Source organism: Annulohypoxylon truncatum (assembly GCF_022578515.1).
Source record: "Annulohypoxylon truncatum strain CBS 140777 unplaced genomic scaffold F4807scaffold_6, whole genome shotgun sequence".
In the NCBI taxonomy this organism is placed as follows: domain Eukaryota; kingdom Fungi; phylum Ascomycota; class Sordariomycetes; order Xylariales; family Hypoxylaceae; genus Annulohypoxylon; species Annulohypoxylon truncatum.
Genome location: NW_025953792.1, coordinates 410,180 through 436,032, shown reverse-complemented (window position 1 = coordinate 436,032; position 25,853 = coordinate 410,180). Strand labels below are relative to the sequence as shown.

General features: G+C 48.7%; 5 protein-coding genes across 5 annotated transcripts; 3 read left to right on the top strand and 2 right to left on the bottom strand.

Annotated features, from left to right (window-relative positions):
- Positions 1 to 1,868: 1,868 nt before the first annotated feature.
- Positions 1,869 to 3,240, bottom strand: F4807DRAFT_472183 (S1/P1 nuclease; the record flags this gene model as incomplete). The annotated part of the gene is made up of 3 exons (XM_048002996.1): positions 1,869 to 2,384; positions 2,450 to 3,109; positions 3,174 to 3,240. 3 exons carry the CDS (start codon positions 3,238 to 3,240, stop codon positions 2,215 to 2,217), a joined length of 897 nt encoding a protein of 298 aa, XP_047857165.1. The 3' UTR covers positions 1,869 to 2,214.
- An 819-nt stretch (positions 3,241 to 4,059) lies between these two features.
- On the top strand, positions 4,060 to 5,855 carry F4807DRAFT_413863 (PQ-loop-domain-containing protein). The gene is made up of 4 exons (XM_047996912.1): positions 4,060 to 4,381; positions 4,444 to 4,543; positions 4,612 to 5,104; positions 5,159 to 5,855. The coding sequence occupies exons 1-4, from the start codon at positions 4,274 to 4,276 to the stop codon at positions 5,427 to 5,429; spliced, it is 972 nt and encodes a 323-aa protein (XP_047857164.1). The 5' UTR covers positions 4,060 to 4,273; the 3' UTR covers positions 5,430 to 5,855.
- Positions 5,856 to 6,202: 347 nt separating this feature from the next.
- Positions 6,203 to 7,649, top strand: F4807DRAFT_343772 (glycoside hydrolase family 17 protein). The gene is made up of 2 exons (XM_047995398.1): positions 6,203 to 6,567; positions 6,672 to 7,649. Exons 1-2 carry the CDS (start codon positions 6,302 to 6,304, stop codon positions 7,318 to 7,320), a joined length of 915 nt encoding a protein of 304 aa, XP_047857163.1. The 5' UTR covers positions 6,203 to 6,301; the 3' UTR covers positions 7,321 to 7,649.
- A 4,371-nt stretch (positions 7,650 to 12,020) lies between these two features.
- Positions 12,021 to 17,124, bottom strand: F4807DRAFT_343744 (uncharacterized protein). Its single transcript, XM_047995397.1, has 4 exons — positions 16,469 to 17,124; positions 15,980 to 16,355; positions 15,636 to 15,918; positions 12,021 to 15,578 (listed from the first exon to the last, which is right to left on the bottom strand). The coding sequence occupies exons 1-4, from the start codon at positions 16,751 to 16,753 to the stop codon at positions 12,134 to 12,136; spliced, it is 4,389 nt and encodes a 1,462-aa protein (XP_047857162.1). The 5' UTR covers positions 16,754 to 17,124; the 3' UTR covers positions 12,021 to 12,133.
- Positions 17,125 to 20,247: 3,123 nt separating this feature from the next.
- F4807DRAFT_343707 (raptor N-terminal caspase like domain-containing protein) lies at positions 20,248 to 25,706 on the top strand. The gene is made up of 3 exons (XM_047995396.1): positions 20,248 to 21,085; positions 21,204 to 24,823; positions 24,879 to 25,706. Exons 1-3 carry the CDS (start codon positions 20,540 to 20,542, stop codon positions 25,102 to 25,104), a joined length of 4,392 nt encoding a protein of 1,463 aa, XP_047857161.1. The 5' UTR covers positions 20,248 to 20,539; the 3' UTR covers positions 25,105 to 25,706.
- Positions 25,707 to 25,853: the final 147 nt, after the last annotated feature.

The following is a 25,853-nucleotide window of genomic DNA, read 5'->3' as shown; positions in this document are numbered from 1 at the left end:
CCTCGAGTATTTGTCACCGTAGTTGGCCTGGGGACGCATAGAAACCCTGCTCCCCTTGGAAGCCCCTTGTCACCCGGCGAGCCATGTTGGAGTCGAGGTTGAGACATTGTGAAGAAACGTCAATGCAAAATAAATCCGATCTAGATGTTGATCTCTTGCCAAGGCCGGATAGAATAGCCACTTTAACAAACCGTTCTTCAGAAGTGCCACCAGAGCGCTTATCCATTCCCAAAATCCCAATTGAGGCTTTTCGATCGACTAAGGAAATAAGAATCTCTTGATCTTGGCATCTTGGTCGTGTTATTATTTCCGGCATCAGAGCGATCTCCACGAACCGTGCGATAATAGATGAGAGCTCAAATCTGTTAGATGCATTGGGTGCTTTACTGGCATAACGAGCTTTGGTATCTGGGAGGATGCGTTTAGCGGAACTCGGCACGCCTCTGTCGAACTTGAAAGTGAAAGTTTTTAGTCGGAGAATTTTGATTCAAAGCTAATGAGGAGGATCGCGAACTTTCGCGATATCAACTCGTATTGGTCTGCCTAACCCCAAAGTTCTTCTAGTAGAGGCCCCTGAAACTGTTGAAGCTTATTCACCTCCTTGATATTGCGGTGTTCTCAACCTCCTAACTACCTACGCGAGCAACGAGCCAACCACTTCGTCGGCAATCTCATCCGAGAATCTTAAATGAAAGATTGGAGGGATTCCCTTACTGGGCTGCGACCCAGATCGCTTAAGCAAGTGGCTGCATCTAACGAGACGCAATAGGCAAAGCGCGCTGAAGAGAAAAAGAATCCCACCTAAAGGCCCAGGCGAAACACCCCTGTAAGCCCCAGCTCCTTATATGTCCCCTGATAATTCTAGAATTTCCTCGGTATCACAAATCCCATTGGTCTGCTTGAGCCTGTTACACCATAGCTCCGTCTTCACGGGGCATTACTACGGGGGGCACAGTCATTAAGGTTGAAAACAGGAGAAACATTCACGAAGAGCCGGAGTTGAGTTGGGATGAAAATGACGTCTCGACTCTAGGCAGTTTGACATGAAGTCCGATTGAAACAAAAGCCTTAGGGACATCATGATAATACCTCACGTTTACTTGGCACAGTCAGTGCCGAAGATCTTCTCGCTCTTGGTAATGAGGATCACTTTAGAGAAGTTAGCGAAGAGCCTCAAACTCCCTCTCTCTGATCTACGACCGGATTCGACTGATCCAAGATTTTGACAGCGCGGCTGCCGGTGCGACATAGCAATCGAATGGTGGTATCGAACGGTATTGCGCATGCTTACTCTTCAGACGAGATTGATCTTCTCTGGCTATACGTTTCCATTTCGTCGGTGACAGCTTCGGCGTGCCGCGTCTCTGTGACTCGGAGTCAGACGAACAACCGGTTCTGGGCGCCTCAAGCGCCGGTTTACTCGGTTTTTCCTGTTTGACTAATCCAAAATGCCAATGAGGGTAAGGGTCGACGGCCGGAGCTGCTAGGCCCTAGGTAACCCGAGTTTGAGGCATGTCCCATAATGCCCTGGTGAAACCCGGCAAGACCCCTGATTCACGATCAAGGCTATCACGTGCAAGCTTCCTTTTGCAGTGCATCGCATAGGATTTTCTGTATGTATTGATCTGTGACCGAGATCGTAAGAAACGCCAAGGCCCGGTGCCGACGAGGACATGGCATATTGAAATGTCGAATTGCCCATTTTGAGGATGCGATCGCAGTCGTCCTGGCCAGCCAAGACTCTTCCTAACTCTATCTTATGTCGCTCTATCTTGGCTTTAAGCCTGAAACCAAACATAGCTGCCTTCCTAATAAGCTCTTATATGACAACTGGAAACCCCAATCTGTCAAATTTCACATCACTGCCTTCGCCAAGAAGTTCGAGAAAGTTTTGTATTCTATATGCCCTGGTCATCATAGGTACCGAGTCTAACGGAATAAGAGGGCTTGAAAGCCAACTGGAACGCCTTTGAAGACACTAGAGGATTTTCGCGGGCCGCACCTAAGACTCGGCTAATGGCATTCACTGCCTGCCTAGTAGATATATTACTTCAAGTACTATCAAAGGTGAGTTCAATCCAGAATTCTCTTAAAACGTGAATGAAATCGAAGTTTCCAAAAAAGTCCATTCCTCATTCCTAATTCCCGCAGACATTGATAACATCTATGCAAACCACAGTTCTAGCATAACAAACCTTCCTAAAGGAATTCGTCTCATAGTTCGTCGACGACCGCACCGGAGAGTTTGTCGGCTATGAGATCTAACCAAGTAGCGAGACGGTACCCTGCCTTAGCCACCTGTATCTCGATCACGGGGGCGGCTTTTTCATAGTAATCGCCCGCGAGCTCCTGGCCGACAATTGCCTTGGGACCTTCTGGGAACACTGCGCGGAATATATCAGCTATTCTGTTGTAACTCGAAACATAAATCGAACAGGGATTGAATTACCATGTGTGCAAACAACAGCGTTGGACTCATTGGCCCATCCCATCGCGGTGCCGATAGGGTCATCTAGACTGATGTTGTCGGCCCAGGATTTACTAGCTAGCTCATACTTGCCGGACTTGATTTGTTCGGTTAGATTGGCAGCCCACGCATATCCCGCCACATAAGGCTTTCTGTGAATACCGCCCAACATCTTTTCGGCGATGCTCGAGTCCCAGACGTGGTGAAGGTTCAGCTCCGACGATTCCCATTTCACGTGAATCCCGTTACCTCCCATAGCGACATTTTCCACATGCAGCGGCTGGTGGATATCACCGACGAAGTGAATCACGAATTTGGCAGCCTGGCTTCTGCGCCACGGAAAGAGGTCCGCATCTAGCAGCTGGGAGGTGTAGTTCTGAATCGAGCTCACGACACAGCCATCCTCCTTGCAATCCCTCTCGAAGTCGACGCCGCAGTAATCGGGCGGGGTGTCCTTCGCATCTATGAAGTGGAAATTCTTACTGAAACGTCCCCATTTTGTGTATCTGATGCTGTCAGCCCAAGTGGCTACTCCGGCAAGATAATGCTCGGTGTCGTTCTTCAAGATATCCTGGAAGTAAGTAGTGGTGCTGTCCTTTACAAAGTTTGACGCAATGTAGGCAACGGTGATGTGACCCAAGCCTGAAAATGAGTTAGCTAGCCATTTGATCGCCTCGGGTATTGTTATCGATGTTTTGTTACTAACTTCCCCATGCTACCGCACCTGGCAGTAAGAATGAGCCCAAGGCCAGAGTAGATTGACTCAGTCTCATGATGACAGAGATCTAAGACAGTTTAGGTATAACAATTAATAATACTTCAAAACTAAAATGATTCTTCTTATTGTTTCATAGATTGTATGTAAAATATGAGTTACAAGAATGAATACAATTGATTGTCACTGGTGATAACTTAACAATGCGCGTCTATTGCATTGTGAGTTTTCGTGGCATGTGCACGAACTTGGTTGTCAAGGGAACACGCATGATCATCGCACCTGATTTGCTGCGTATGGAGGCCGCCTCGTGGGCGACCGGCTGCAGGCGTTTAACGCCCTACATAATCAGACTTCGGCTTAAGACTCAGATAAGGTTACTGCCGTCGGGATATTTTAACCTTGAGTTTTGATTTCTGAATATTAGTTACATATTCGAGATAAATGATAAATTGATTCACTCTGAGGCACATGTTAGGTTTGATGTTTGTCATAGCTTAAATTTATCGGCAATACTTGAGATACAAGATAGTGGAATTACGGGGTATTCCGCAGTTGCACTGGCTGCACTGGTTGAATACAGCGCCACGAATAGGAAATAAAGCAAAAAGCCAACTGCGTCATTGGTCTATCATCTCTATCCGTTGCGGAGTCAGCCCCATACCCCCAGAGACCCTTGGCTTACCTCGGGGCTGCACGGCGGGCGCAGGCACGAACTGTTACTGCACCAGCTCTACTCTGGCGCTAAACCTCATTGGCCAGTAGTATGGCTCGTATGCAGTCCTTATCTTTGTGCGACGCTGCACACTTGGATGGATGCGACTAACGATCGGAGGACACCTGAGATAAGGGAAAAGAAAAGAGGAAAGAGCGAAAAGGGAAAACTCGAAGCCACCACCAACTCGTTGAAACAGACTTCCAGCTGACTCTGACTCTGACCACCTTTCTGGTTTAGCCTACATACATATGCGTACCACCTGATCAAAGCTGACTTCAATGTTCCTCTCTTTAACCTTAATCTCAAAGTTCCAACTGCCCTGCCCGTTTTTCCATCTTTTCATTTAGTTCTTCATTCTTAACTTACTGCGACCATGGAGGCGAACATCGTCGACACGACGCTAACGCATGGCCTCTCTACCAATGAAATCCTGTCAGGAATATTCGGCAGCATTAGTTTGACTGCATGGATTTGCCTACTTGTATGTCTTCTCGTGGCTCTACGACTAGAGACTTATCGCATACTGACTGTATGACGCGATAGCTTCCTCAACTTATCACGAACTACCGATCCAAGAGCGCTGAGGGCCTGTCCATGCTATTTCTGGCTGTCTGGCTTTTTGGTGACATTTCAAACCTCTCGGGTACGGACTTGCGGACTTTCGATATATATGAATATGACCTGTCGCTAATCGTTGTCTCTTATCTCTAGGTGCTCTCGTAACCGGACTCGCGCCCACAGCGTCAGCGCTCGCAGGCTACTTCTGCATCTCCGACGTCATCCTCATCACGCAATCCCTGTACTACAACGTCCTCAACGCCCGCAAGGACCGGAAGGCCCGCCAGCGAACTCGGTCAACCCAATCGGAAGCTTCTGAGGACGAGCCCCTACTACAACCGCGCCGGAGGTCGTCGAGCGGCCTTCCGGGTTCGCACCGTCGCCACTCGATCCACCGAACGGAGTCTGGCTTCGCCCCCATCAAGAGGGTTGTCACAGGCGAGGATGACACCCCCGATAGCAACCCTTGGCTACACAATACCATGAGCGTCGCGGCGATCTGGATTGTCGGCGCCGCTGGCTGGTTTGTGTCGTACAAGGTCGGTGCTTGGGATAAGGATGACGCTCCTGAGGAACCGAGTACCGAAACGCCGGTCGCTATTTTGGGATTGGTGTTAGGTTACGCGAGTGCGATCTGCTATTTATGGTGTGTTTGATTCATTGGTCGCGTGCTCTTTGATATGTGCTAACCCGAATAAAGTGCCCGTATTCCCCAGATCATCAAGAACTATCGAGAGAAGTCTTGCGAGGGCCTTGCTCTCCTTTTCTTCCTACTATCTTTAACCGGTAATCTTACCTACGGCCTAAGCGTCTTCACCTATTCCCCGGAACCGGCGTACATCATCAAGGCCATCCCTTGGCTTCTCGGATCCTTGGGTACTATCGTTGAGGATTGCGTCATCTTTTACCAGTTCAGAATCTATTCGGGAAATACGGCAGCTAAGAGGAATGCTACCGAGGAAACAGCATAGGAGCGTCGATTCGGTCAGCAGCCTTATGCATTTTCATCTCGATTGGAGGATTTATACAAATATTAAGGTCACCATGGCGATTGCATTTACGGCGTTTTGCATCGGGGTTTTACAGTTCACCCGGCTGGTATCTCCATTGAGGGATTGATCTGGGTTCCATATCTTTGGGATGGGTCTATTGCATCAAAAGTCAACAAGTTGGGTTGTCATTTTTCACATCTCGAGTAAGTCTTCTGGTTGCCTTCGGTGGCGGGCGGTCACATTTCAAAGGTCTAGTTGCATGGGCATGATTATTTCTTATCCTGAGGGATGCTCATCAGACAACTAGAGGCTATCATCCATAGACTCATAATAGAAATTTCGAGGATATGTGGAATGAGATAGGTCTATATTTCTTCTCTACGAATAAAATATCATATAATATCATTTGAAGATAAACAATTACATAATTGGTGAAGTTTTAGGTAATTGATTCAAACTGTACGCCGTATGGGTTCGGGTATTCAAATCAGTATGATAGGTACATGGGTACTTTTGACATTCAGACCCCTGTATGCCGGTCCCCCTTTTTGATTGCACTTACCCCTGCACGAAACATCCAATTTCAGCGGGAGGAGCGACTTCATCTTTCTCCTGTTTTCTTATTATCATCGTCACTGTCACCATCAACTAAATTCGTCATTCCCTTTTGCTTTTTCCCGCTGGTTCAGTCGAGCTTCCATTCCTTCGCGTCGGCTCCACCATTTTCACTCTTTTGAACGCCAATTGCTATTTTTTGCGGAACGTGCATACGATAGAAGAGATACCCCCGAAGAAACTACGCGTCTGAAGGATAAATAGTACGGGATTAATTTTTCGAAAAAAGAAACACGATGCGCTTCACCACCATCCTCTCGGCTGCTGTGGCCACTGGCCCTATCGTGGCTTCGGCCGCTGGACAGCTAGGCTTCGCGCTCGGCAACAAGAAGGCGGACGGGACGTGCAAGGCGACTAGCGACTACACGGCTGATTTCGCCGCTCTTTCCAAGGAGACTGGTACCAAGGTCGTTCGCATCTACGCCGCTTCCGACTGCGACGTCGCGAAGCTGATCTTGCCTGCTGCTAAGACGGCCGGCTTCCAGGTTATCCTGGGTATCTGGTATGTTACATTATGCTATTTTCATTATATATGATGCAAGATCAATTATAGCTGTCAGTACAAAAACTAGCCGGGCATCAGTAACTAACAAATCACACCAACAGGCCCGACACCGACGAGTCCTTCCAAGCGGACAAGGCCGCCGTCGTCGCCAACGCGCCCAAGTACAAGGACCAAGTGTACGGCATCACCGTCGGCTCCGAGTCGCTGTACCGCGGCAACTTCACGGGGCCGGAGCTGCTGGAGAAGATCCAAGACGTCAAGTCGGCCACGGGCGGCGCCTTCAAGATCGGCACGGCGGACTCGTGGAACAAGTACGCGGACGGGACGGCGGACGCGATCGTCAGCTCGGGCGACGCGGACATCCTGCTGACGAACGCGTTCTCGTACTGGCAAGGCCAAGTCCTGAGCAACGCCACCGGCTCCTTCTACGACGACATCTTCCAGGCCTTCGGCCACATCCAGGAGAAGGCCGGCGGCACCGACAAGATCGAGCTCTGGGTCGGCGAGACCGGGTGGCCGACGGGCGGCGACAAGTACCAGAACGCGCAGCCGGGCACCAAGCAGGCTTCTACTTTTTATAGCCAGGCCGTCTGCGGCATGGTCGATTGGGGCTTCAACGTCTTCTTCTTCGAGGCCTTCGACGAGAGCTGGAAGCCCAAGGCCGTCGGCGAGGACGGGTCTGTTGCTGATGAGACTTCGTGGGGCGCTATGACGGCCGATCGTACGGCTAAGTACTCGCTTAAGTGCTAGGTTAGTTAAACTTGGTGAATTCGGTTGTTTCTTCCTGCCTGCCGGGGCTGGATGGGTTGAGGTCTTGGGTGTGCGTGTGCGTGGTGGAGGGATGGAAGAGGAAGGAGAAAGGAGAGAGGAGGAAAGGAGGAAAGGAGGAAAGGGGGGGTGGACGTCTTGGAATAGGCGCTGCGCTGCAATGTTTTCTGTCGGTTATAATTTATATCCTGTCATATACCACCAATTACGTACGTCGTAGGAGGGAGATAGTGGACGTGATACCATACAAAGTTGCTCTATAAATATGCTCTTATACAGTGTTATGTTCTGATGCTAAAGTGTTACGAGTTTCAAGTCGATGTGTGAAACTTTAGTGCCTTAGACATACACGCTTATACAGGTGCAGAGACACAGCACATAGATATCAGATCTTTCATTTGAAAGATTAGAAGACGTTGGTATGATCTATGAGTCCGCAGCCAAGTGCGTCATTTAGATTTCTGTTGATGTAGATATAGATGTAGATAGGGATGATATGAACAAGAAACGAAGGCTGAATTTCCCCTCCCCGGTAAACGTAGCGACGTAGAAATAATAATAATCCACCACCCAACAACGTAAACGAACAAACGACTCTTGCTACCAGCGCAGTGGTCTCATCAACCGCCCCCAAGGGTATTAAGCGCCATGTAATTAGACAGACGGGTAAGGAGGCGGTTGACGAGAACAGAGGCTACAATCCCTCTCTTCCTCTTCCTCTTCGTCCGCGGGGATCCACGATGCCCCAACTCAAATTAACCCAACATCAAAGGTTTCCTCCATTTCGTTTCTCTGCGGCGGTAATTAGAGGGCCCGACGTGACCAGGCACGTCGTCCTGCGCCGCTTTCGCCTCTTCCATCCCATCCCATCTCGTCCGGGTCTCATAGTTCATAGCTTGTCATTTGTTCGTTCTGGTCATGGAACAGGCATATTAGACGTTGCGAGATTTTCTTGCGAAAAAGAATCACGATCGGAGAGGGCCGCAGCCGTACGGCGTCGACTTGCCGAAGAAGCAGTCTCCCGCCAGGCTGTCGACGACCTGGTTCTGGCGGATGGGCGTGATGACGACGCCGGCGCTGGCGAGGGTCGCGCACAGGGCGGCTACGAGGGTGGTCGCGATCGCTGAGGTCTTCATCTCGACTTTTGAAAATCTTTTTACTCGAATTAGAGAATTACGGGTGCGTGGACGGCAGCTAGCTCGTAATAGTCGGTTTCTTTGTATATTTAGCTTGTGTTTCTCGTGATAGCGATCGACCGGCCGTGACTTCGGAAGCAAGACCAGCTAGCTCTGTTCGTTTCTCTCGTTTTGTTTGAATGAATGGATCAATTATCTCGTGCGATTAAGACAGCGCTACGGTAAATTGGTGTGGATTTGTGGCCGGAAGGCGGAAGGGAAAAGACAGGATACGATGACCAGATCGCAGGGTAAAATGGATTAGTTTTTTTGAAGATCAAACGTATAGTAAGCAGAAGAATTGAAATGATGGGAAGGGAGAAACCGAAACTTTCACGACGACACGAGGAGGATTGCGGGAAGAGAGAGAGGATGGGCGGGAATCCCGTCATATGATCTAGATTCCTGCTTGGGGCGCTAGGACCGCCGACAAGCCACTTGCCGGTACCCGACCTTGGAGATACAGTGCTGATGCTACGGTACGTGATACCAAGCTTTTGCTAGGCGAGGCTCTCAGACACAAGCTAATTGAAGGGGTTTTGGAGTTAGGAGTTTAGCCCCTGGACAGTGTTGATCTGAGGGAGGCGAGAGAAACACTGTACGTACGCCCCACTCTCGCGTCCGGCGATGCGACGAAGGCAGTCTGACGTCGGAGATCAATCAGTTTCAACAGGGTCAAGCGAAACTCTGCGGTGCTACGAAGATACTGTAAGGGGTGAAGTCGAAAGAAGACTTGCGGCTGATGATAACCTTCATTTTCTTTTATTCTCGATGAGAATAAGAGAAATTCAGTATATCAAGATGAATCATCTAGTTCTCCAATGCTAACAATACTAACAGTATAGGTGTATTTCAGAGATATTATAATCAATCATGTATCTTGACTTTTCCAATCGTAAGTGCCTAGAGATTAATAGTCGTCGTGCTTCAGTTGTTATGTATCTACTGTGTTATGCGGCCATAGGTGAAACTGGAGACTGCGCTGGCGCAGAAAGGGGTAGCCATCGTAAGACAACTAGTCCCCCGTGGTACGACGTGGGACTACATCGTCAGTGGACGACACCTGTGCGGCCCAAAACTCAAGAAGAATTAAGTCTGTTCACGGTTGGTATTAGACATCAAGTAGAATATAAAAAGAACTTAGGATGAGGCTCATTTGGCAACTCTTGACGATAAAATAGAATACACTATCAATCGACTTACAAGACGAACTCTTCCACGGATTTCAGGATCACGAACTTTCGACAATGCTATTAGGCGTGTACAGGCCTACAACAGATTTGGGGTTGGAGTGAGGATGGTGGCTGCTGTGGGCGGAGGAGAGGACCCTATCACCAGAGTGGACGAACGATTCGGCATTTGTCCCCTTTCAGCATGGTCCCGCAGAGTACAGGATAACCGATAACAAGGACGACTGCAAAGTGCCGATATGCCGAATACTTCGAGGGCTTACGCGAGTGTAGACGTATTCGACACGGATGAATTTTGGTTGAGATAGAAGTCTAACACGTTGGATCGTCATCAAAGTCATGGCTGCTCTAACACCGAATATATCCATGGAAATACCGACCCTGGCTTCAACGCATAGCCTCATGGCCCCGATAGACATTGGCTTAGCCGGCATGCCTCTATATTCGGGAAGAGCAGCAATTATCGTAACTATATTGGATTTAGAGACGATAATTGCGGTCTTGCAAGACGGTATAGCAAGCACACAACTCGGTTCAGAACTTCCTCAAGGATTTTGGAGTTTGTCGATCTTACCAATAGGACAAAAAATCTGCCCTTGAGGAATAATTCAAGAAAAGGTGCAGATAAAGGTAAGCAAGTTGAGTCACATGTGTTCCCAACCCCATGTCCGCTATCTATTGGCATCATTACCCTTGGTCATGTCCTAGAGGTAATTCTATGGACAGATTGGGAAATCCATGACGGTTTCTAAGCTACTTGTATTGGTTTCTTGAATTTGAGCGTCGCTTATGCCTTCTAAGTCTGTAGACGGTTGAACAAGGACAAAGGACTAATCTTAGATGAATCTATCTATTTCTTCCTCATGGTCTATACAGCTAGAACCTCGCGAGTATGATGCTATACAGGAAAAGATACATATACAGTTTCGTTCAGAAGCCTTCGTTGACTAAGTAGGATTTGTGCATACGCCACAGTATTCGTCCATTACTTCCTAGCGTCCAAATTCCAGATAGGTCCATGCATGTTTCTTGTTGGGGAGGCTCGTTCTTCGACAGGACACATTTATCTAGCACCTAGCGGAAGACCGTAGTCCTAAATTAAGTTAATAGTAGTTCGGAGGTCAGTGTTATCGCAATGATCTTCATGTCTCGATCTATTATGAATGCCCATCACTGACTTGGTAATTATCTGCTGCCACACCTATGGGGGCTGTTCGACGAGCAAACACTACCTACCTACCTGGTACGAGAGGTCGTCAATACCAAAGTGAACAAGATAGGTATTGATAGACTTTAACTAGTCGTATAAGTGAATTGATGTCGGATCTACCGGCGGATTCTACAGGGAATCCCCCATAAGTAAGATCTCTTCCAAGGGGCTCGTTTCCCTAATAAGACGCCTTGAGCATCTCGAAATGAGGTGGATTGATATTGGACGTGGGAATTTCTACTTATCTAGGTAATGACTGAGCGATTACTTGTGTGCAACATCATAGCTGGCTGAGGTGTCGTGTTCTATATTTCGGTGGTATGACTGAAGACCTTGTATGGCAGGGAAAATATCATTTAGGGTACTAACGCAGATCATGCTCTCATTTTTCCGTTTGTACTGAGTAGTACAAAAAAAACTTCATCTATGCAAACGGCAGTCTTCACTTCACGGCCAATCATACTAGCATCGCGGTCCTCAAGTCACAATAACAAGCATCATCAAGCAGCATGTCGAAAAGCTAAAAGCCTCATCAAGATTGAACTATTCCCACAACTATCGCAAGATCGTCATGTTCTAACATAAGAGAGGAAGGGGGCCACGTGCACCTACACCGCAGGGCATCGGGCAGCCTTCTCTCCCAGGTATCATTTTTTTTATTTCCTCCCTAGTCGCCAGCTCGAACACCGATCAGCGGTGGGCAGCGGTAATGTACATTAGCTTTAGGAAGAGGTTAATGTTTCCTGATCATTCTGCGCGGTTCCACCGATACAAATATCTGTCTGATACAGACGTTCCCACCGTTTTAACAACTAGGAATGATAATTCCCAAACCAAACCAACTCCGTAAGGGCGCATCGCGTTCGGTCATATCTTCGGAACAGGCCTCCATGTGTCAACGAATAGGCTGGTTTCGCGTGGGGGTTACAGTTCATTCCGCCTCCGATGCAGAAAACGTAAGGAAATTACAAAAACAAGGGTGTCATGAAGGGTAAAAGAGAACGCCAGCAGGTGAACCCACGAGCCAGTATAGTAATAAGGCTCCAAAAAGGATGTCCTAAGATTGTTCATAAGGACAGGATGGAATCGAAGGGATTGAATCGTAAGTAATTGGATATGCGTTAATACATCGGTGCCGTTACAGGAATCACGCGCAGAATGTACAAATGTTTTGATGAGAGAAATGATGGCGACGGGGATGTTGTTTACGTTCCGAGTATTCACGAGGCATGATTACTCTTGGCGGTGCCTATTTTGTCATGCTCTTCCGTGTCTAGTCGTTTTCTCCAGTCAGCTAAACTCTCGCTAAGACCAAGGCCGACACCATCGTCATCCTTCTTGGTGCCTATTCCCTCGAAGTCGAAGGTATTTGAGAGTCTATAATTCTTATTAGTGGCCTCCCAATGTGATCGTAGCAGATCAAGTTCATTGGCTAGATTGTCCAGGGCAGTGCTGTTTCTAGCATTGTCAAAGCCGCCGTACGTACTTTCAGCCTCAGAACTTTCCTGACGGGCATGACCCATGCCGCCGCCATTTGCGCTCGGGGTGCTGGTGATCATCTGATCTGTGCTCATGCGACTGCGTCTTCGGTAGTTATCGACGGAGCTCTCTACCTGGTCCAGCAACAAATTGACCTTCTCTTCAGCTTCCTGTACTCGCTTCTCAAGTAGGGCGTTCTCTTGTTGCATTTGCTCGAGCTCCTTTTCTCTCGCGGCTAGTCGCTCCGCGGCATCGTTGCGGGACTTGAGTGTGCTGTCCCGTTCTTGCTGAGTAGCATCTAGCTTACTTCGCAGGTCTACTAGCTGTCGTTCAAGCTGCCCAGATGTAAGCTTCACCTGTTCCTGGAGACTCTCAATCTTCTTCTCTAGCGATGAACGTTCTGCTTCCCAATCAGCAGGCGCGGCATTGTCACGAGAGATAGAGCGCTCTTCTAGCTCAAGATTTTCGTTCTTCAAGCGGCCGTTCTCGTTTTGAGCTTGCGCAAGCTCCTGCTTCATCTTCTTCAGCATCTTCTCTGTGCCCTTAACATAATGAACAGCTGATTGATAATCATTCTCCAATTGGACTATTCTGTTGCGATAAGCAGCCTCGGATTCCTGAAATTGTGTAGCGAAAGTCTGTTTCGTCTCCTCGTGGGCAGCAACAGCTTGTGCAAGTTGTCGTTCAAGCTCGCCGGCTCTGGTGGGGTCAGGGGAATTAGTCCTGGAGCCCATGCCTCGAACTCGGGCAAGGTTAGTCGGGCTAATGCCCCTTTCGGCCAATATATCCTTCAGGGTGTTGTGCTGAACAGTTATGGCATTAGTCTCGAGTTGCTGGTTTGCGAGTTGATTCTTGAGGTCCGTGTTCAAGGCTTGAAGTGACTGGGTCTCCCTCAAGGCGGATTGCAATTGTCGACGGATCGATACACCTTCCCTGCTGGACTGCTCCTGGTATGCCTCAAGTCCGGCGATCCGTTCTTCAGCGCTTCGAAGTTTATCCGAAGCAATATCAGCTTCCTGTCGGTACTTCTTAACGAGTAGATTTGCTGCTTCAATTTGACCTTGGAGGATTGCAACACGGTCTGAGTTGACCTGACTGGCTTTGCTTGGGTCTTTGGTGATCTTTTCTAATCCAGAAATTAGTGCCAGTCGATGGGTATTTGCTTCCGCTGCATGTCGCTCAGCGAGTTCTTCCGCATCCCGCAACCGTTGAGTGAGGGACTCCAATTCTGAAGCATGTGCTTCGTGTTCTGCCTTGAGCTTATTGAATTTGGATTCGATTGCTGCTCTCTGGGATCGTTCCTCGTCAAGCTTGCGCTCCAGGTGAGCGCGCATATCCGCTGATGAAACCACAGCCTCTCGAAGGGATTCTAAAGTCTCGTTATGTTCTTTGGAGCTGCCGACGGCTTCGTTATATTTGCTCTCAAAATCATCCTTCTCGACGCGCAGAAGCTGCAAAGATGCGAGAGCCTCGGCACTAGCAACGGATTGTTCTCGTGCTTCGCGCTGGACCATGTGTAACTCGGCTCGCAATTGTTCCACTTCAGAAGATGTGCGCTGTTTGTACGATTCTAGTTCGGCTATACGCTTTTGAGTAGCGCTGAGAGTTTCGTCTGATAATTGTCTAGATCGCTTCTCGGCCTCGAGTTCTGCTGCAGCTCGAGCAAGGCTGTTTTGCAAATCTCTTTGAACATTCAGCGCAGCCGCCAGCTTCTTGTTGAGATCAGCAGAGCGGTCACCATTATCGATCTCCTTTTCGCTGTCTAGCTGTGGTGTGCTAGCAGCGCTCCCAGTCTGTGCTGCCATCTTGGCCTTAGCATAGACAGCTTCACGAACTGCAGCGTCGCGCTGTCGCTCGACTTCAGCAATCTGTTTCGCTGCTAGGATTGCTTGCTTATCAACGGCACTTTGCACATTAGCTAACTCTTGCTTCATTGCCAAGAGCGATTCAATGAGCCGCTTGTCATCGTCATCGAACGTCTCTGCAGCTCGGGACTCCAGAGTTGGACTAAGAGTTGCATTAGACATATACCCAGCTTTACGAGCTAACTCTAGCTCTGAAGCATACCACGCATTCCGATTGCGGGCGGCATCGAGCTCCTTCAAGAGGGCAACAGTCTGTGAGTTCCTGTTTGACCCTCTTCTTGACAGAGGGTTACTAGGTTGCCTAGTCGGTGGAGGCGGAGAAGCTGGGCGGACAGCTACGCTCTTCAGAGTTGGCTCTGTATTGCTGTCAACGGAGCCCTGGCCACGAGTTTGCCGTGTCTGCTTGGGTTTGGGCTCATCTCTCGGCGCATTCTCTGACCTAGAAGCACTTCTAGCGGTCTGCTGGTTAGGTGTTCGTCTTCCATTAGCGACTGGAACTTCTTCCTTAATCGGTTCCCGCGATATAGGGGATTGGTTTTGGCTGTTGATGCCAGACGACCCAGTACCAATGGCTTCCCTCTCTATCCGCTCGATAGATGTATTCCTTGTACGGCGGCTAGTCGCACTTGTGTCGATATTGGGCTTGGGGAGCTGACCCTGCGGTGGAGGTCCTGAAGGAGTAGAGGTTCCTGCAGCTCTTGGAAGCTTTGATATCCCGTTGCTGATGGGAGGAGGCCCATTAACGTCCATACCCGTACCGCCTTTGCCGGAGCTATTTGTTGGACTATTAGGGCTGGCCACGCGCTTCGGATCCGGCCCAGCAGAGCCCTCACGGGATGGAGCTTGTCTATGGCCGATAGCATTTTCACTGCCACTCGGCCGCCTTGCCTGCTGCACTTTCTGAGTATTTGACTGGATCTGTGCGTCATTGGGGTATCGAATTTTGGTAGTGTCTAGAACATAGACGATCCCTAGGTCGTTCACCTGGCTGGTAGTCGAACTAGGCTCACCTCCAACGACGACGACCGACTTTCCCACGGATGTCATACTGTGACCAGAGCGTGGTGACGGGGACGGGCCCATGTTCTGAAAGGTATACCAACGGCGAGATGGGATCCGGAATGCGGCCAAGTCACCCAAGTCAGCGCCCTCTTCGGTACGACCACCAAAAACGTACATAACGTCGTCGACAAGCGAAGCGGCATGTCCTTCTCTGGGGACAGGAATGTATCCAATAGAGTCTAACTGAACCCATTTGTTGGCTGCCGGTTCATAACACCATACATCATTGAACCATTGAAACCCGTTGGTGCCGCCAAACCTGTAATAGTGAGCTTTGGGAACTTATGATCGCAACATTATTTCCTTTCAAACTTACAGGTACATCTTGTCATTAAAGGTAATCATAGAATGGTTGGTTCTGGCAGGCGGGACCTTGCCTTGCATTGCTCCTCCGGGGTCGATATTCTCGCTAAGAATTTCCCACCGGTTGTTGGGCATTTGCAGCTGGTTAAGGTCGAAAGCTGCTAGGTCATTCATGAAATACCCTTCTACTTGACCACCAAAGATATAGATCTTCGACCCGATAATGTTCAGAGAGTGCCCATAGCGACCCGACGGCCTTGGACCGGCCGGCAGAGCTCTTGACCATTGTCGCGTGGCTGAAAAGCCCGGTTAGCCAATGATGGTAAAAATGGGATGTGGCGGGTCACAATGTCTTACAAGTGTTGAGAAGATAGAGGGTTTCGTCTAGGACATCCGTCTCGTCGATCTTTGTATCGCCACCGTATACGATGAACGCATTGCCTACTAGGAGAGAGGCGTGTCCAACTCTTGGTCCGGGACCTTCAGCTGCAGTGACGAGCGGATAGCACGACATGTTTCCTCCAGCTTCGATCATCCATAGATCACCCTTGACGGTTGAACTATTGATTAAACCGCCCATGACGTAGATATCTCCTTCCTTAGAGGAAACCGAGTTGACTGCTGCTCCATATCTAGGAAAAGGGCTAGGTGTGCCAGGATTAAGTATTAAGCGTCGTTGCGACCAAGGATATAATGAGGCATTCACATTTTGCTGTGGGGGAGCATTGCGAAACTTTTGAGTGACGATCGTTAGTATAATTCTTCTGGTATGTGCTGGGTGGGTGCTGGATGTCGCGTCTAGTCAAAGAGGACTAGGATAGAAATCAAATAGAAGGAAGAACTTACAGGCAAGTCGCTCACTTGTTGAGGTTGCTGAGCCTGTGATGGATCCTGGCCACGGCGAACAGCGTACTTCTCACCATCTGGGCGAGTAGCATACTTTTCAGCATCTGGGCTTGGTGTTCCTTCATCAAAGGAATTCAAACTGCCTGTTGGGGTTGATCGGGAGCCCTTCTCCTCTCTAACGATGCGCCCAGCTGCGCTTTGCACTTGGGGTGCCGATCCAGGAGGTCCATCTCGACTATTGACGTTCCTCTCCTGATTCTTCTTAGATTTAAAGAGAAAAGCCATGACGAGTTACAGCCAGACACCCTCGTAAGGAGTGCTTAGACTATACTGCCGCCGCTGCGACAAACTGATAAAATCGTGGGTTCGTCGATGCGATGTTCGGATAGATTGGATGTGTGCGCGACGGATCAATAGGTTCGTCAGGCCGGGAGGCAAATGTAACGGAATCGGGGATTATGCGAAGGATGGAGGTATGAAAGGTTCGTCGTGGTAAGAATCGACGTTCGAGATGGCTGGGGTTGAAAGCATGAGGTTGGAAATATCGTTGATGGGTCCTCAATCGAAATTGCGCCGATTGCTCGTAACTTGCGCAGCCCCTCGACTTTTTTTATTACCCCCTTCTAAGCCTCCGTCTTCCTTTTTTTCACAGTACCTAACAAGGTAGTAATTGTAACTTGGGAATACCAAGTCGAGAACAGGTGCACACCGGAAAAGAAAAAGGCACTGGAATAGAACTACCGTGTTGTCGCACTTGTAAACCGGAATGACAGAAAATGAAGGGTTTACAAATCGAATGTTGCGACGAGTTCGTTCGTTTGTTCGGTGCTTATGGTGGGTATCCCCTCAAGATTATCCAGGGTTGTTTTAAAAAAAAAAAGTTATTGTACAAGACGCGGACAAATAAAGGAGGGCTAGAACATTAGTAATTTGTCACTTTACTAAATATTATTCGAGCCTAACGCCGGCAGCGACGAAGCGGCTGGCAATTGGAACAAGGTCGTGAAGAAAGGGCGATAAAAAATTAATGAGCGGCAAGGAAAAGGCGAATTGGGTTGATGGAGGAAGAACGATGAACGATGTCAAGTTCGTAATGTCCAGTTCAGTTCAGAGTTCAGGGACGACGCATGCACCAAATTTCCAGAAAAAAAAATCTCGAGAAGTTCCCCCCAGGACCCCAAGATGCCCAGGGCAGTCACCACCTAGCACCACCAAGCACCGGGGCACCTGCAGGGTCGGCTTATGAGGGGCCGTGCTATGCTAGGTAATGCCTGATTAGTACTGGTGTTCACTTATGCAGCACCTTAACTGCAGGTTACAATTGGATAAGAGGAGCCTAATTTGGAGGGATATCCATTTCTCCAAGGGGGTTAGCGGCACGATTAAAATAAATGCCTTCTATTGGATTGTACTAATACATCACCCATCGTAGCTATTGGATGGGAAAGACTAGGGGATTTCAGGGAGTTAGCTCCTGAATATTAACCAGGTAACTGCTAATATCACAACAATCACACTATCTAGCACTACAATATGCTGGTTTGTTGTCATTATTGACTTTTAGAATGAATATTTGCCGATTTTGAGTCCCTGACTATTCCTGCAGGAGCAACGCGTACAGATATAAAAGCTACATTATATCATCAAAGGGCACCTCAACCAGCCTGCCAGCCTAACCTATCTAGGTAGCCATTTGTTTCTTTGGATGTGAGTGAGCACTAGGCGCATCAGTTAGCTAAATTATCGTTGAAACAAGTTAGCCTAACTCTATCAAATCTACTGGTTGACCGAGATCTTTCTCGATTTGATTCTACCCGGTATTCATCAATGTCCACGTGGATGAGATGCTATAAATAGGGTGAGGACTAAACGATACGATTCAATGTTTTGTATCGTCTGTGAGTTTAGGAATATTCCAATCTTCCATATGACCTACATACCTAAAAGGCCTACTTAGGTGGGTACCTGGTAGGCAACCGGGTAGGTAATCCAGGGGGGCCACATGTTTGTTTGATTTAATAGGATCTATTGTTATAAACCATGAGTATCACATCGGGAGAATTGTCTATCACACATCGGAAGCAGCATAAGAATCCAATGTAATGAATAAGCCGAGAAGATACACAAATTCTCGACCTCAGTTGTTTCAATACGGCCTTGTAAATCTTTGGTCGTGGTTGGTGTGGTGTGTGGTATGTGTAAGTGGTAACCATATAAGTCGGACTTACTATGCAGCAATGTGACAGCATGAAAAATATCCACACGTCTTCAAATTTGCTTAATGTGTTATCTAAAGCATCGCAACAGGATGCAGCGCAATTTTGAAGTGTGGTGAGACGCCCCTTTTTCTTATGCATAGGCTAACAGTTATGTCTTTGCTTCTCTTTCGAAGCTGCATATCAGTCCCCAGACGGCCAGACACTGATGAATGGCCCTACTGTACAGTACTACTACGTCTCCCGAGGTCAGGCAGAGCGATAATCGATTAGATAGCCGTTACATACCACCTAAGCTTCAAATGGATAGATCCCCGGACAAGGCTGGCAGGCAGGCTAATGGTGAGGAGGGCTAAGTGGGCACGAAATATATTTGGGGATGCGTCGATCACTTAGCGAAACGGGCAACCTGAAACACGGCCAATTATCCAGCACGTGAACGATACAACGCATCGGTAGCACGGCTGGACAGTAGGACTCGTCTAGCCATATAAAACAACTATCACACCCCCCACCTCCTGCTACTTCTGGCCTATCGCGGTGTCGATGTCCAACAGTTCAGGTGCTCGCCGTACTTACGTGCTTAGCAGCTTAGGTGATGATGCGAGTACGACGAAGCATTTACCGATAGGTATCAGGCTTTGCCCGACGTACATATGTACGCTGTATATCTCTGTACAGCCTTCGTTGATCCCATTTCCAAGTCTCCGATTTTATCCGAGAGGAACCTTGAAGCAGACGTCGAATTATCGTGGAGTCGTGGACAGACAAACAGGAAGATGCGGCTGATAGGTCGTGGCTGAAAACGTGTAATGTGGCAATCCTTGAAGTTTTAAGAACGACGTCTTGGCTTGCTTGGTATTGGAACGGAACAAATGCCGTGCATTCAGCAGCCGAGGTTTATCTTGGCCTCGTGCTTCTCTCAACTTGACTGCTTGACTAAGGTTTGCCCAACGAATCGATTCGATCATGTTTAAAAGACAAGGAGTTCATTGCATTCTACATTCTACGCAGCAATGCAATGTTGGGATGGATATGTCAGTAAAGTTGTGGAGCAGTCTGGAGCTTCGCTGCAATCCAGAGGGGATATTAATAGTTTGTCGCTAGCAAACACCCACAGTATTGTTTCAAAAACATGAAGAGCTTCAGAATTTTTCAATTTGTTAGGAAGGGAATGAGGAGAACTTGATTCCTAGGATGGATGAAAATAGCTCATAGCTGGCGCAGGTAGGTTGCAACGAGGCGAATGGTGATAAAAAGGGGTAATCTTTTTTCTTCGGGATCTTGGGGTCTTCGCTCATTGAGGTGCACTGAGATGTACATGTACGTACTGTAGCTGTCAGCATCAATTGAGAAACCAGGGCTGGGAAGTTGGGGGCCGTCGTGGTCAATTTCGTCACTGGCTTGACTGACTTGACTGACCTCGGGTGGTACAGACCGTATGTACATGGCTTTTTAGCTTTGGGGTACTTAGGTACCTCTCCCCACCGCCTTTCCGCCGCTTGCCCGCTTGTACTTACCAACCAGAGTAGACCCGATTAAGACCGCAAGCTTCTTTCGCAAACGTTGACCTTGAAGTCAGAACGCAGAAGCCACAGCTCGCAGGTAGAGAAAGCTAGGTCTTAGCGTCTAGCGCCCATCGCATATCCACGCATCCACTCATCCAAACCGTCGAATTATCAACTTCTCCGATTTCTAAGCCTCATCACCAAACCACATCAAAACCACCTCATCCTAACCCCACGGAACCGGCTATTCCATTTCTGCTTCGCCGGAATTCTACAGCCGTGTTCCTGTGTGCGTTGGATGGTTTGGACCTGGACTTAACGTGCATCAAAAATGTACTACAAACACCATGACTGCCGTCACGTTCTCTTCCCGTAGCGCGTACACTTCTGGGCAGCATTCGACCCATCAGATTCCAACCATTTCGTCGCCGCACTCTCGCCTTAATCTCCTTACAGCCGATTCCAACTCTACTTCCCTCCGCGACCACCCAACCGAGGCGACTAATCCTCCCATAACTAATGGTACTTCTACAAATATGCCTTCACGACTAGGCACAGGCGGCTCAATTTATGCGGCACGAGATTCCGAGCCGGTGAACGGCCGTCCGCGCACAGCAACAGAGGAGAGAGAGACGGTAGACCTCGACCGACGCCCTTTGACTGCTCCCGGAAACAAGCACAATATTTCCCTTAACATACCCCAAGATGATTCCGATCACGATAGACCCAGTAGGAGAGTAATTTCCAAGCCACCGCTGCTAAGGTCGAAGAGCGAGCACGTGGTAAGACGCGAAGATGCAGACCAGGTAGACGAGGAGATCTACGAATGGGGCGCGCGACATGGGTTTGAGGACCATTACCAGTCTGAGGATATTATCTCCCAGCTGGCACAAGTGAGTGAAGCCTTGATTCCTACGATACCCACTATTCCACCCCAACGCGCCTATATTTGTGTTGCGACGTCAATGCCGGGTAGCCTCAAACAAGAGGTAGACTAACTCAAGTATGTAGAATTGGTACATGTACTATACAGAGAAACGACACGAGACTACGGGACAACCCGAGTCGCCTAACTATGCGATCGAAGATTGGCGTATGCGAGATCGCTTAAAAACTGTCTCAGCTGCTCTTGCGGTTTGCCTTAACATAGGTGTTGAGCCCCCGGATCAGCTGAAGACGAACCCCGGAGCGAAGCTTGAAGCATGGCAGGATCCATTCGTACCTCCCGCGGCAAAAGCCCTCGAGCAGATTGGAAAGTCTCTGCAAGCGCAGTATGAGAACATATCGTTGCGAACAAGGTATAAGCAGTACTTGGACCCCTCGGTTGAAGAGACCAAGAGGTTCTGTCAGTCTTTACGGAGAAACGCAAAAGACGAACGTGTTCTCCTGCACTACAACGGTCATGGAGTTCCAAAACCGACGGCGTCGGGAGAGATTTGGGTTTTTAACAAAACTTTCACCCAATACATTCCGATCTCGTTATACGATCTCCAACACTGGCTTCAGGCGCCTACCATCTTCGTTTGGGATTGTTCCGAAGCTGGAAATATTCTGAACAACTACCACCGATTCGTAGAGAAACACGAGGAAGAGGAGGACGCGGCGGCTGCTGCTGACCCGAACTATGAGAAGACTAAATATCGATCATACCTTCACCTTGCAGCATGCGCCGTCAAGGAAAACCTCCCAACCAACCCGCGTCTTCCGGCAGATCTTTTTACGGCGTGCCTAACTACACCGATAGAGATGGCATTGTGGTTTTTCGTCTTGCAGAACCCGCTTAAGACTAGCATTTCGCCGGAGAGGGCCAAGAAACTCCCTGGCAGACTGCAGGAACGGAGAACACCACTTGGCGAACTCAACTGGATCTTTACGGCAATCACTGATACTATTGCCTGGACCTCCTTACCTCGGCAACTGTTCCGTAAATTCTTTAGGCAGGATCTCATGGTAGCTGCTCTCTTCCGTAACTTCATCCTAGCCCAGCGAATTATGATGGTCTATGGATGTCATCCACAGTCATACCCAGAACTGCCCGACACTCACCAGCATCCCCTATGGGAAAGTTGGGATTTGGCCGTAGATTTGGCACTGGCGCAGCTCCCTATGATGGAACGGAAAGAGAATGAGGGGATCGAATACGAATATCAAAGCTCGTCATTTTTCGCAGAACAGTTGACCGCTTTCGAAGTCTACCTTGCACGAGGAGATGCTATGCAACAGAAGCCGCCCGAGCAGCTTCCTGTTGTTCTTCAGGTCTTGCTTAGCCAACAGCATCGAGTCCGAGCTCTAATCTTGCTAGGCAGATTCTTAGACTTAGGTCCCTGGGCGGTTCATCTAGCCCTAAGCATCGGTATCTTCCCATACGTGCTGAAACTCCTGCAGTCCGCTGCCGCTGAGTTGAAGCCTGTCATGGTATTCATATGGACCCGGGTTCTCGCCGTTGATGTCTCTTGCCAGCCTGATCTAATCAAGGACAGCGGCTACAACTACTTTTCTTCGATCTTGAATCCATCCGAGGTCCTTGCTGTCAATAACAGCGATGAACATAAAGCGATGTGCGCATTTGTGCTCTCGATGTTATGTAAAGGTTACCGGCCTGGCCAGGCTGTATGCAATCAATCACCTATCATGACGTTCTGTTTGGCACACCTGAGGAATCAGGACAACGTATTACTTCGTCAATGGGCGTGCCTTTGTATTAGCCAGCTATGGCAAGATCTACCAGAAGCGAAGTGGAGGGGTATCAGGGAGAACGCGCCCATGAAGCTGTCAAGTCTGACAAAAGACCATGCTTGCGAAGTACGTGCAGCTGTCATTCACGCCATGACGACATTCCTAGGAATTCCAGATCTTACGGATGAAGTAGCCAGAATTGAAGAGTCCATAGCGTGGACATTGTTAGACATGGCGAACGATGGTAGCCCGCTCGTTCGCAAAGAGCTACTCGTCTTCATTTCTCATTTTGTTCTTCGGTACGAGAATAAGTTTATTGTTGCCGCCTACGAACAACTTGTTGAAGAGAAGGAGTATTTACTTTTCCCACCCACGGATGACGGTCTGGAACATAAAATGGGCTTACACTATGCTCGCCCTGAGAATCGTAACACAGATGGCACAATCAAGGCCTCTGCTCAAGGGCTATCTTCTAACACAGTATTTGCAGCTTGTTGGAAGCATATCTTAGTCTTGAACGTTGACCCTCACCCTGAGGTCCAGCGTGATGCAACAATGGTCGTTGATTATGTGCACAACGCACTCCTATCTTCGTCAGCTGGTTTGCAGGCTCAAAACCTAATGGATGAGATTCAAAGGCGCGTGCAACGGTCCCGAGGCCACAAGAAGCAGCCCTCTACTTCACGAAATGGCCTTATGACATCACAATCCGAACTTTCTCCCCCAGAACCGTCGCCTGGTCTGCTTAAGCGGACCGCCAGCTTACTATTCCAGATACCAAGTATGTGGGGCGGCGACTCGATCAGCTCTACACCGTTGCCCTCTCCTGGACTTACGAGGAATGCCTCTCAACGGAGTAGACTTACTCCAGATTGGGCTACTCCCCCTGAGCAAATCGACCAAGCTAACGCCCCGGCACACTATAACACAGCTAGTGAGCCCGTATCGGGGAAATTCAAAGAACGACAACTTGATCAAGCGCCCACCCTACCACTTCCAAGCACGTTCTTAGACTGGTCAATAGAATACTTCCGGGAACCACAAATGCACCCTAGCGAGGCCGAGGAGCCGGGAAGTACCGAGTACAACGAACGGCTGTGGAGAAGAGCTCGAAATGAGAACATACTTCGAGAGACTCAGCCGCAGAAACAATATGCTGGTAGTCACAAGTGGAATAATCAACTGTGCATTATGAACAACGGTGCTCAACCGGCAAAAATGACGTTTCACCAATATGAAGATCATCTCGCAGTTGCCGATGACGGCAACACAGTTTATATCTGGGACTGGAAGAAGCAGGCCAGATTGAACCGATTCTCTAATGGCAACCCCGAGGGCTCGAAGATCAGTGATATGACATTCATCAACGAGGATGATACAGCATTCTTAATGACTGGTTCTTCGGATGGTGTGCTCCGGGTTTATCGAAACTACGATTCTCCAAAGAAGACCGAGTTAGCATCGGCGTGGCGAGCATTAACCCATATGGTTCCTAGCAATGTCAACTCCGGAATGGTGTTCGACTGGCAACAGGTGACGGGCAACGTTCTCGTCGCAGGAGATGTTCGAGTTATCCGGGTCTGGGCTGCGGCACATGAAACATGTATTATGGACATACCCGCACGTTCAGGATCATGCGTTACGTCACTCACGTCAGACCAAATGACTGGTAATATCTTTGTGGCTGGCTTCGGCGATGGTGCAGTTCGTGTGTTTGATACTCGTCTGCGGCCACAGGAGTCCATGGTAAAGAAGTGGAAAGACGATTCTGATCGACAATGGATTCGGAACGTTCACATGCAGCGTGGGGGCCAGCGTGAGTTGCTCTCCGCAAGCCGAAACGGGAAAGTTAAGCTTTGGGATATTCGTATGGAATCGCCACTCCGTGTCATCCAAGCGACACGTGATACACTCCGAACAGCGAGCACCCACGAACACCTTCCGGTATTCTCAGTGTAAGTTTTGAGTTAACATTATGTTTATGCAGTGTCTTTGCTAACATAATTTCAGTGGCACATCCGCGCACACTGTCAAGGTATTCAACTTTGACGGCCACGAACTCTCCCGGATGGAACCGTATTCCAGCTTCTTGCAGCAGAACCGCGGCGCGCCTATCTCCGCTACCGCATTCCACCCCCACCGCATGATTCTCGGCTGCGCAGCACGCGGAGACCAGCACATCAACCTCTTCACATGCGCCAATCAAAAGCCGGAAGGCTTCATCGACTCGTTGTAAATTCTTACCTCGGCCACGACTCATAACCCACAACCAGCATGTCCTACATGTTTCTACTGCATTTACGTTGCTACCAAACGGGGGACGGTAACGATCGCAGAACCTTTTTCAACGTTACGACTGACTAGACGCAATCCCAACTTGCTCTCACATACAGCAGCGAAAGAGAAGGGGCTTAGACGATGGGGTTTGCTAATTTTTATTATTTGATATCTCTCAACGGAAAGGGCTGGTAAGGCATGCATAAGGCGATATGTGTGCTCTAGGACGGCGCCGGGTCGTCTTCAGGTGGGCTGGCTTTTGCATTGTTGGGTTAGTTCCAGTGCGTAGGCGGGTAATTAAAGGAGGGAGGACTAGATCATACATCTACATATGCTGGAGGCAGCTAACCTACTACTCTTAATAATACACCGATTGATGACTTCTGTGATGTTGGATAAAGAGGTGATGGTCTGATGATGTTATTGTTATTGCCGGTCCTGTGAACTTTTATCTTGCTGTGATTACATGAAGTGGCCCTTTCGTCAGGTGAATAGCAGGTTGACTCACGCGGATGTTTTATATTCATAGTGAAAGCTATCTATTTCTTTGGGGAATGCGGGGAATATATTCTCATATACAATACGTTTTATCCCTTTGAATTTCCCTGGATGATAGCCATTGCCTTTCGTCAATGACTACGAAAATGGTGATGTGGGCGAGATGTGTAACGCTTAGTACGGACTAGATAAATAGACTCTAAACATAAA

Excerpts from the sequence above, each read along its gene's own strand:
- F4807DRAFT_413863 (XM_047996912.1), top strand. The coding sequence starts at position 4,274 with ATGGAGGCGAACATCGTCGACACGACGCTAACGCATGGCCTCTCTACC. Across the intron at positions 4,544-4,611 it reads TGACATTTCAAACCTCTCGG|GTGCTCTCGTAACCGGACTC; the intron begins GTACGGACTTGC and ends TCTTATCTCTAG. Across the intron at positions 5,105-5,158 it reads AGTGCGATCTGCTATTTATG|TGCCCGTATTCCCCAGATCA; the intron begins GTGTGTTTGATT and ends ACCCGAATAAAG.
- F4807DRAFT_343772 (XM_047995398.1), top strand. The coding sequence starts at position 6,302 with ATGCGCTTCACCACCATCCTCTCGGCTGCTGTGGCCACTGGCCCTATC. Across the intron at positions 6,568-6,671 it reads CAGGTTATCCTGGGTATCTG|GCCCGACACCGACGAGTCCT; the intron begins GTATGTTACATT and ends TCACACCAACAG.
- F4807DRAFT_343744 (XM_047995397.1), bottom strand. The coding sequence starts at position 16,753 with ATGGCTTTTCTCTTTAAATCTAAGAAGAATCAGGAGAGGAACGTCAAT. Across the intron at positions 15,919-15,979 it reads CCTCTATCTTCTCAACACTT|CCACGCGACAATGGTCAAGA; the intron begins GTAAGACATTGT and ends CGGGCTTTTCAG. Across the intron at positions 15,579-15,635 it reads TTTAATGACAAGATGTACCT|GTTTGGCGGCACCAACGGGT; the intron begins GTAAGTTTGAAA and ends TCACTATTACAG.
- F4807DRAFT_343707 (XM_047995396.1), top strand. The coding sequence starts at position 20,540 with ATGACTGCCGTCACGTTCTCTTCCCGTAGCGCGTACACTTCTGGGCAG. Across the intron at positions 21,086-21,203 it reads TTATCTCCCAGCTGGCACAA|AATTGGTACATGTACTATAC; the intron begins GTGAGTGAAGCC and ends TCAAGTATGTAG. Across the intron at positions 24,824-24,878 it reads CACCTTCCGGTATTCTCAGT|TGGCACATCCGCGCACACTG; the intron begins GTAAGTTTTGAG and ends ACATAATTTCAG.